Source organism: Psammomys obesus, unplaced genomic scaffold (assembly GCF_907164565.1).
Source record: "Psammomys obesus unplaced genomic scaffold, mPsaObe1.curated_primary_1811, whole genome shotgun sequence".
In the NCBI taxonomy this organism is placed as follows: Eukaryota; Metazoa; Chordata; class Mammalia; order Rodentia; family Muridae; genus Psammomys; species Psammomys obesus.
Genome location: NW_026593286.1, coordinates 9,416,642 through 9,426,464, shown reverse-complemented (window position 1 = coordinate 9,426,464; position 9,823 = coordinate 9,416,642). Strand labels below are relative to the sequence as shown.

At 40.6% G+C, this 9,823-nt stretch overlaps 1 protein-coding gene across 2 annotated transcripts; it reads left to right on the top strand.

Moving 5' to 3' along the window:
• Window positions 1-4,746: 4,746 nt before the first annotated feature.
• Ccl20 (C-C motif chemokine ligand 20) lies at window positions 4,747-7,817 on the top strand. 2 transcript variants are annotated; one of them, XM_055616990.1, is made up of 4 exons: window positions 4,747-4,853; window positions 5,936-6,047; window positions 6,659-6,736; window positions 7,395-7,817. In XM_055616990.1, exons 1-4 carry the CDS (start codon window positions 4,775-4,777, stop codon window positions 7,414-7,416), a joined length of 291 nt encoding a protein of 96 aa, XP_055472965.1. In that variant the 5' UTR covers window positions 4,747-4,774; the 3' UTR covers window positions 7,417-7,817. The 2 variants fall into 2 exon arrangements, with proteins under 2 accessions (XP_055472965.1, XP_055472964.1); XM_055616989.1 differs by having other exon boundaries at window positions 5,933-6,047; window positions 7,395-7,741.
• The last annotated feature ends 2,006 nt before the right edge of the window (window positions 7,818-9,823 follow it).

Below are 9,823 nucleotides of genomic sequence, written 5' to 3'. Positions count from 1 at the left end.
CTTATTTTGTATGCGCATCTGTGTGGGTGTCCGCCCTTGTGCATGCATGTCCTGGCACAAGTCAGGGGACGATTTATAGAAGTCAGTTCTGTTCTTCCACAGTGTGGCTTCTTAGGACCAATCTCAGGTAAAATTAGGCTTGTCAGTAAGCACCTTAACTCACTGAGTTACTTCACTGGTCTACTAAAAATGTAGATAATTTTAAATTGGATTATTTATTTAATTGCTAAAGTTGTCCACATATTCTGGATACAAATGACATTTCTTACCACGTATTTAATTTGTAATATTTGCTTCCTTTTGGTGGGTGGCCTTTTTATATTTATTTACTTATTTTTGTATTACCCGTTGAAATGTGTTGAACACTTTTAGTTTTAGTTTTTCCTTTTTTGTAAAGAATTAAAACCCTTTTAGGTATAGAGTAACGGCTTTTATTGTGACATTTATGCATGTGTACATTACATCTTGCTTGTATTCACTCCCTACTCTTCCCTCCTTCCTCCTCCTTCTTGCTGGCTTTTACATAGTTAACTTTCTTTCTTTTTTTTTTTTTTATCCCATTTCTTGAGCTTTTGATGCCAGATATAAAAAAAAAAACACTGCCTAATCCATGGTCAGGAAAATTAACTTCTGTGTTTACCTCTAGGAGTTTTAAAATTTGTTGTGAGTCTGACATTTTTTTTTTCACGTGAATATCTAGCACTATTTACTGAGAAGACTTTCTTTCGCCAATTGCCATTGTCACAGTTAAGCAAAAATCAGTAGTTCAAAGCTAGGGGCTTAACTCCAGTTTCAGGCCTTTGCCACTGACCAAAATTGCCCTTGGACCAGCCCCATTTCTCAGTTACTGTTGTGGCTTCGCAGTAAGGGTTGGTCTCAGAAACTGTGACTCGTCCCATGTGTTCTGGTCCTTTTCAAGATCATGTGGTCTGTTCAGGATCCCTTTAAATTCCATATTATTTTAAACCACTTTTAAAATATTTCTATGAAGAATCTAGCTTGGCTTAAATAGGAACTGTGCCGAATCTGCAGATACATTTAGTGACTATGGCTGTCTTAATAGCAGTAAGTCTTGTGGAAATGGAGCACCTTTCCATTTATGTAGCTTTCTTAATTGTTTATTGATTTTTGTTTAGTTTTTAGTATTTTTTTATTTATGTCAAATTAAGAAGATATTTTTTGTGCCTACGTCACTGTGTGTGTGCATTTCTTCACAGGTCAGAGGACAAAGTTCAGGAGCGGTTTTCTGCTTTCACTCTGTGAGTTCTGGGGTCAAACACAGGAGGTCTGGCTCAGGGGAAAATGCCTTTTTCTGCTGAGCCGTCTCCCTGATCCTTTCTTTTCTCAAATTCATGCTGTTATATTCTTTCTAATTTCAAAGTGCTGATATTATAGGCATATACATACCACCAGCAGCAGCTCATATTTTATTTTTTGATGCCATCGTAAAATTGTCTTTTTAGTTGTATTTTCAGAATATTCACTGATGGTGTTTAGACATACAATTGATTTTGTATAGTGAGCTTGAATCTTGGACCTCAATGAACTTGCTTATCAGTTCTAATCACAGTAGAGGATTTTTTCTTCCTCCCCCCCCTTTTTTTTATACTAAATATACCAGAATTTAATAATATCAACAGACTTGTGATAGAAAACAAAACAAAACAAAACACTGTGCTTGACTACAATTTACATTGGAATATTTGACTCAAGAATCAAATCAAAGAGCTTTAAACACTCTAATCCCAAAGTACATCATCCTCGAGGATTTTGAAAAGAATTTTGCATGTAAAAGTTTACCTTATCTGCACATTAATACAATGCCTAGTCCCCTAACGTCTGGGTGCCTCCGTCGTCCTTCCCTGTTTCATGCTTGATCACTTTTGCTTGCACTTCCAGTACAGTGCTAAACATAACTGGTGACAGCAGACATCCTTGTCCTGTCCATGCCCTCAGGATCAGGTATTAAGCCTTCCACCCGTAAGCGTGACATTAACGCTGGGTTTTTTTTACAGATCAACCTTATCAGATGGAGGAATTTCTCTAAGGCTCCAAGATTGAGTATTTTTATCATGAGTAAGCACTAGAGTCTATCAAATAGGGATTTTTTTTTTTATGTTGCAGTATACATCGTTCAGTTCCATACCCTCTGGAGTTGCCAATGTTCTAATTGGCTGGTATAATAAATCCCAAGTGTGATGTATGAGCCTTTTATAGAAGTGGTTAGAGTCAGTGTGCTGGTGTGTTGATGCAGACTTTTGTGTCTGCTCCTTTGTAAAAGCTTCAAAAAAGATTTAGCTTATTCTTGTCCCTGTGAGGCCAGGGGAGGGCATCAGATTCCCCTGTGGATGGAGGTAGAGATGAGCTGCCTACCTTGGGTGTTGGAAACTGAGATAGGACCCTCAGCAAGGCAGTGCAAGCTTTCAATGTCTGACTCATCTCCCCATGAGAGATGCTGACCTGCAGTTTCCTTTCCTCATGAGGGCTTTCGCTCATTTTATTATTGTCAGTCAACACCGTACTCACAGAACAAGTTGTAAATTTTCTGTCCTGACTTTTTGTTAAAGCTGTGGAAGGCCGACATAACTTACCAGAGAAACCATTTGGTCCTGGAGTTTTCCTTGTGAAGACAAACTATAGTTACTAATGTGATACCTTGTTTAAATCTATTCCAGTTCTAAATGAGTTTTACTAATGTGTTCCTTTCATTCGTGTTATTATGCTTGATTGACACACAGTTGCCTACAGCTTTCCCTTTTAATTCTGATTGCCTTAACGTCAGTAGTGATGTGCTCTCATTCATGAGGGAGTTTTCTTTTCTATCGTTCCAGCTATCATAATTAAAGCCCACTAATGCTGACCATGACTGAAAATAAGGTTGTGTCCCATCGATTTCCTCTAGTGCTTTTCGCTCCTGTGCCACACTTACTCTGCTCTGGTCAGTACTGTTTCCTCCCTTAGATTGCTTTGGGTTTGGATTGCTCTCCTTTTCCAGGTGCCTTGAAGTGGAGGGGAAAGTCACTGACTGGACATTTTTCTTAGTTTTAATGGAGGTGTTGCAGCTGTGGGCTCCCCTCTGAGTACGGTTCCTATAGCCTCCCCTGAGTTTTGGAATGCTGTATTTTTTTTTCACTCATCTCTTGGTATTTTTCTACTTCTAGTAATTTTTTGACATGTTGGTAATTTAGGAATATGTCAATCAATGTTTCTACACTCATGAATCCCCAAGTCCCTTCCTCTTATTGATTGGTGGTTTAATTTCATCGTATTTTAAAACATAGTCTGTGTTATTTAAGCACCTTTGAAATTTATTTGGACTTTTTTAGTGATGTACCTCATAGTGTATCTAGGAGGATCTTTCATCTGCAGTGGAGAGGAAGGGCTGTTTTATTTCTGGGTAGAATGTTCTGGAGATGTCTGTCATCTAGTCAGCTTAGAGCACTGTTTGAGTTCGCTATTTTGGGGAATGGATCCTCAGCCCACTTTTCCTGATAACTGAAGACAAGAGTGGAATGGAATCTTCACTTTATTGTATTATTGAATTTTCTCACCCTCTCTTCAGCTTTTTGCAAATTTCTGCTTCATGTATTTAGTGGCACAATTGCTTGATGTTATATGTTAATAACGTTCACACACACACCACACACACACACACACACACACACACACACAGACACACACAGACACACACACACTCCTATGTTCCTGAATGGATAGATACTTTAACAGTCCAAGTATCTCTCCTTCTCTGGAGCAGCATCCATTTGTTTTATGTAAAACCTATCATGTCTAGTACAGTGCTAGCAAACTACAATTGTCTTTTATTTCCTTTTTTTTTTTTTTTTTTTTTTTTTTGTTCTCTTATTTCCACCCAATTTTTCCCTGGTATACAGTTATACAGTTCTTATCATACACTGGGATTCCGATACATCATCATCATCATCACCACCACCATTTTTGTATTGTTTTTTTCTGACAGTGATAGTTTTCTTCCTTCCCTTAGGCGCTCTATTAAGTACATCAAAACATAGAACAAAAGGCAGGTTGAGGGAATTTTCTGGGCTGCAGTATTGATAGAAGTTCTAGAAATATGAGTGATTCTCCGAGTAGTTCCTATAAAACCGAGATGAAGCTGCTGCTTGGGGCTGGTAGTGAGGCTGGTATTTTCCATAATAGTTTGGGACACGTCAGTCATGTTGTTTTATTGCCTGTGTGGATGTCAGTCTAGAAATCCAGAATCTTTTGTGACAGCTGAATATCAGCCATGCCATCACAGGCATGTGCAGCAGCCTGCCTGGCATCCCTCCTGCTCTTTCCCCTCTAGGGATGGCTGTGGGAAGGAAACCGGTGGAACAATAGGAGTAAGAAATGTTGCCATTCAGAGGCTGTTCCCTTCTTTCACATAGAGGAAAAAGAGAGACAGAGAGATTAAGCTAAACCTGGACAGGTGCCATTTCTAGGCCACTAGTCTGAGCTGCATTTCTTCTTCCTACATCCAGAGGAATTAACACAATCCACTCCTCCCTGGCCCTCTCCAGCCCCCACTTGACCTTCACACCTTCCCAACAGTAGGGAAAGGCAGGAAGTTTTCCTGTGGGTTTTCTTTGTGATGACATGATGAGGCAGATTAATCAATGGGGAAAACCCCTGGTGAGAACACGCCTCCTTGTGTACATTCCCAATATTTTGCTATAAGTAGGTCTGCTGCTGGAGCAGAAGAGCACTCACAGGCACTGGGTAGGCAGCCCTGAGCAGACCATCCCTGGAGCTGAGAATGTCCCACAGTGTCAAGCCTCTGCTCTTCCTTGCTTTGGCATGTGTGCTGCTAGCTCACCTCTGCAGCCAGTCAGAAGGTAAGTGTGGCCCCTTTCTGCTGGTACAGGAGGGGAGAGGGCTTCTGTGTCCCCTAGGTCTTATCTAGGGGTCCCTGTAGACAGCAGCCTGATAAAGAGTATATAAGAAAGACTGGTTGGCTCACAGGTAAGAAAAGGAAGACTTGATGCTAGCAATCAGGTTCTCTTCTCTGCTGTCAATCCTAGCAGACATGGAGAGTGATGGGCTTTCAGAGATACCTGAACTTCAGGACAAGGCCCATGCACCATTCTGGGAGTGATGTGCCAGAGTGTGACATTTCAGGATACATGGTCATTCAGAAATGTGTAGGATATTTCACTTCCAACCCCTCTGCCCTGCCTTTTTAACCTTCCAACTAAGTAATGTTAGAGAAGCTCATGTTAGTGAACTTCATAACTTACCCTTAAGCTTTCTGCTATGACACTTGACCTCAGTGTCCCTATGAGGCCCACAGGACATTGTTCTCCAACTTCGAGATAACATTTATCCAGTCCCTTAGCAGGTTACACTTTAACTTCGAGGAGTGCCCAAATATTGCTTTATGATATCACTATCTGCAACAGGTGCATGCCTGGGAACACGTGGTGAACTTTTTGAACAGGATTTAGGCTCCACTAGTCAACCCAGCAGTTTTAGAATGCTTTAGCATGATTCCTAATAGCTACATTTTCCTCTGTAAAATTTTTTTCATGGTTCCTAGAAAATCACATTTTCTTTGTAATTTCACTTCTGCCTACTCAGTCGCCAGAGGACAGATTGAAATTTGTCCTCCCCCTCTGTTCTGAATATGAAAGGCCTCTCTATAATGAATTTGTTTTTAAATGATGGTGGCAGAGATGAGCAGCTATGTTCTTGAGTGGTTACAGCAAACTGAAATGAAATATTTGCATTTCTTATTGATGATGGAGGGAAGCCATGGGCTTGTAAGCTAAGATAGTGAAGCCAAAACATCACAGCACGCCACTTTTAAAAATGATAACCTGGAACTATGTTAAGTTGGACCTCAAAGACCCCAACTAGGCTTCAAAGACAGGAAGATTCATTCCTGTGGACTCAATACATTTTATTTTTCTTTTAGCAGCAAGCAACTTCGACTGCTGCCTTCGGTACACGCAGCAGGTTCTTCCTCACAGAGCTATTGTGGGTTTCACAAGACAGACGGCCGACGAGGCTTGTGACATTGATGCCATCATGTAAGCCCTTCACCAACTCTAACTCAGTTACGGCAGGGACACAGGGCTTTATTTCATGCACACTTCAAAAGTTTAAGTAGGACCAAAGTAAATCAGGAGCTTAGCTTTTAGTGTTTAAAAAAGTAAACTTTTCACAGGGCAGAAGTCCCTTTCCAGGATAAATTTGTTGACTGTGATACATGGAGGACGTCTTTGAAATGAGCATTTTCTACTAGAAAATGGGGCAAATTGTAATATTACTTAAAATACTCATGGTTCATTTTGAGTGTTGTGTTTTGGAATAATACAAGCTACTACCCACATCCGTATATGTGATGAGCCTCCATGGGAAGCAACATTGAATGACCAGTCTGGGATTTTGTCTTCTGCAATTGTACAGTCATCTGTTACATTTTAGGAATAGTCCAAAGGAGTCCCTTCATTCCTTCTACCAGAAATTATTATAAGCATTTTCCCTATCCTTTCATCTCTGTATCCAAAGGTTTAGTGGATAGAACATTCAAGTAGCATATAAAGCTTCCACTGCATGTTCTGTGAAAAAACTAACAAACAAACAAATGCATTCAAAAGCTTAATGAATGCAAATCAAAATTTTAATTTTTGATTTTCAGCTTTCACATGAAAAAGAAATTTTCTGTGTGTGCCGATCCAAAGCAGAGCTGGGTGAAAAAGGCTGTGCACCTCCTCAGGTATGGACCACTGAAGGGCAAGCAGGTTCTCTCCAAATGATGGGGAAAACAAAGGTGCAGAGGGTGGGTCGCAACCTGTTGGAGTTCTTCAGTTTGGTGACATCGAGTTTTAGAAGGGGAAATTTGACTTAGCTCTTGCAAGCATAGGATGCATTTCTACTTATATGTCAATTCCATTGTCATGTTTATTATCTTAACTTAATGACTTGTCTCATATGATGCGTTAGATTTCCCTTTGCATCTGATAGTCACTAGCTGCTTGACTCTCGTTGGGAAGACATTTCCTCTTTATATCATTTATAGATCTCCTGACACTTGGTTGGTCTCTAAACCCGGAAAAATAAGCTTAGCTAAAAAAAGACCAATGATTCTGGTTTACATCAATTTAATGTAGAGCTTTATCAATAGACAATACCTCACACTATTGCACCATAGAAACTTAGAACTTAGAAACATAGAAACCCTAGATAGGTGTTCGTATCCTGTTCCTGTCATTAACTAGCTTAGTTGTGTTGGGCGAGATCACCCTTTGTCAGAGTCAAATTCCTCTTTTCATATTGAGATGAGATTGAAGGTATGTGAAGTAACCTCTAGGTCAAAGCCGGTCTTACCATCCAGTTCTCCATTCACAGTCTGCACTTTTCCTCTTTTATTATAGTCTAAAAGTCAAGAGGATGTAAACACGGATTCTTTCCTGGGATGGAATTGGACACAGCCCAGGGAGGAAGTGATCACAAGGGGGGATGGAGGCTTCACCTGCACATCACTGAGCAGACCTGATTTGTGTCCCACTGGACTGGTCCAATGGATGAAGTTGATTCATATTGCATCATATTGTGTCTTCTTTAAGCTCATGTTAGAGTTAAGTTGTGTTTTATGTTATTTATAGATATGGGTTTTCTATGTTTAGCTATTTAATGTCAATTTCGCACAATCTATGAGGGGGGCTTAGTGTAAGTAATATTATACTTAAGGGAATATGATAATATAGATCTTCTTGTGAGCAATAAGCTATTGTAAAAATATTTAATTTTCTTCTGTGTATTTAATTGTCTCTCAAGTTGATGTAACTACCTTATAAAGTAGAAAAGAACTATGAAAATATATTGAAAATAAAAGAACTGAAAATTTACTTATTGATGGAGTCACATATTATTTATTGAGATGAATATTGAAGATGTCTAATGGCACAATATACATAAATATTTTCTGAAAAATGTGTGTCTTCATTCATTTCTGCCTGGCTTTCCCTTTTACTTCTCCTCCTCATGGCCTGAGCTTTATCTATATGGATTACAACAGAAAAGTTGCAGTTTTATAATTGGAAGTCATTCCCACCAAATTAGAATGGTCCTATATTTGAGGCCCATAGTCCAATGTTGATTGGTATAATCATAAATAAGTAGAATTTTGTGGCTGTAGAAAAACAACAACCATTTAGAAAATACTTGGAGAAGTCATTTGGCTCATCTTTCTATCAGCTACTCTTCATTTCAGCTAGGAATGTTTCTCTACTTTAAAGAGAAACAATTTCAGCAATTTTCCAAAGGAAAGTAACTACTCAGGATGGTCTCAGACAGAGCTGCCTTAGTAGCTAGAGGAAAGACTGAAGATGATTAAAGCTAGAGAGAATCTAGTAATAAGATTCTGAAAGAATGGCATCATTCACTGTGAGCCTCCACATGGCCTGCCTCTGTTTCTAAAGAACACTAAGGATGCTTGAAGGCAGTCATGCTGATGCAATGAAGCAAATTACAGACACACACTTGCAGTGCAGGCCAGAGGTGGGTCATTTGATGAAATGCCAAAAAAGTAAATGGCCCAGGAATGCCCTGAAGACATGTCAGTGCCCAGGAATATAACCTTGAGTCATCAGGGAAAGTATGCCTAACATCCCATTCATTGGTTCAGTCAGCCCAGGGTTAGCCTCATTATGTGCCAAACACTGTGTCAAGTGCTAGAGAGATGAGATCAGGCAAGGGTGGGTAACTTGCTCATAGTTAATGAGGGTTAAGTCATGTGGGGAGAGACGACAAGCAGCCTGGTTATTACAATGCCTGGTGGCAAGCACTTTGCTATAGACAGTCATAGGGTACACCTGTACATCATTAGGGAGGGCTTCCAGGAGAACAGGATATTTAGGTTAGCCATATTAAGCAGCTAATTCTGTGTTCCTGGACTATAACCAGAGCAGCTCCACGTGGCCGAGCTCAGCACTTGAGGTGGGAGGTAGTCAGTTGAAAGGGGGCAGTGCAGAGTGCTTGGAAGCATCTGGGGCATGTTTTAGTTGTCACAATACCTGAGGGTGGGTAGCACAGGCATGCAGTGGGCAGGGTGGGTAGCACAGGCATGCAGTGGGCAAACCTACTGGCATGCACAGAATACTTCTGCACAATGAAGAATTGTCCGACCTGATGTGTCAGTCACAGTCATGCTCCCATGGAACAACACGGGACGAAGCAGGATGCATGCAAGAAGTGAAGTAGGAGTGAGACAGCCGATTAAGACTGTTAGCTTTACTAAGTGGAGTGGCTTGAGCTTCATCATGGGGTTGCCAGGGAACCCCTAAAAAGGCCAAGGCAGGCGGGGTCTCTGGTAACAGAGGAAAGAGAGGTGAAACAAACGGGAACTCAGTTAAAGTCAAGGCAGAGGCCAACACTGGATGTCATCCCCTTTCGTCCTCCACCGTATCTTGGAGACAGGGTCTCTCCTTGGTTGGTCTGAGTTCACGATATGGCCTAGACTTACCTGGTAAGTCACAACAATCTGCCTGTCTGAGATGCACACTTGATGCACATGTGATGTGAGTACTGAGGATCTGAACTCTGGCCCTCATCTTTTCCCGCTGAGCCCTTATGTATTGAGCCATCGCCACAATCCAAGACTGATACAAGATCTCCAGTTCCTAATGTGAGGTCTTTGATCATAGAAATTTCTTTGGTCTACCTTAGTCCTGTTATGTGAGGGGAGGGGGAACCACAATCCTCTTAGGGGAACAGTACTGATAAGATTTCTTTATCCATGCATCCACACCACCTGACTTATTTAAGAGCAATTTATGGACATTTCAAGGCAGTGGCTGCTTCA

Excerpts from the sequence above, each read along its gene's own strand:
- Ccl20 (XM_055616989.1), top strand. The coding sequence starts at position 4,775 with ATGTCCCACAGTGTCAAGCCTCTGCTCTTCCTTGCTTTGGCATGTGTG. Across the intron at positions 4,854-5,932 it reads CCTCTGCAGCCAGTCAGAAG|CAGCAAGCAACTTCGACTGC; the intron begins GTAAGTGTGGCC and ends TTTTTCTTTTAG. Across the intron at positions 6,048-6,658 it reads TGTGACATTGATGCCATCAT|CTTTCACATGAAAAAGAAAT; the intron begins GTAAGCCCTTCA and ends TTTGATTTTCAG.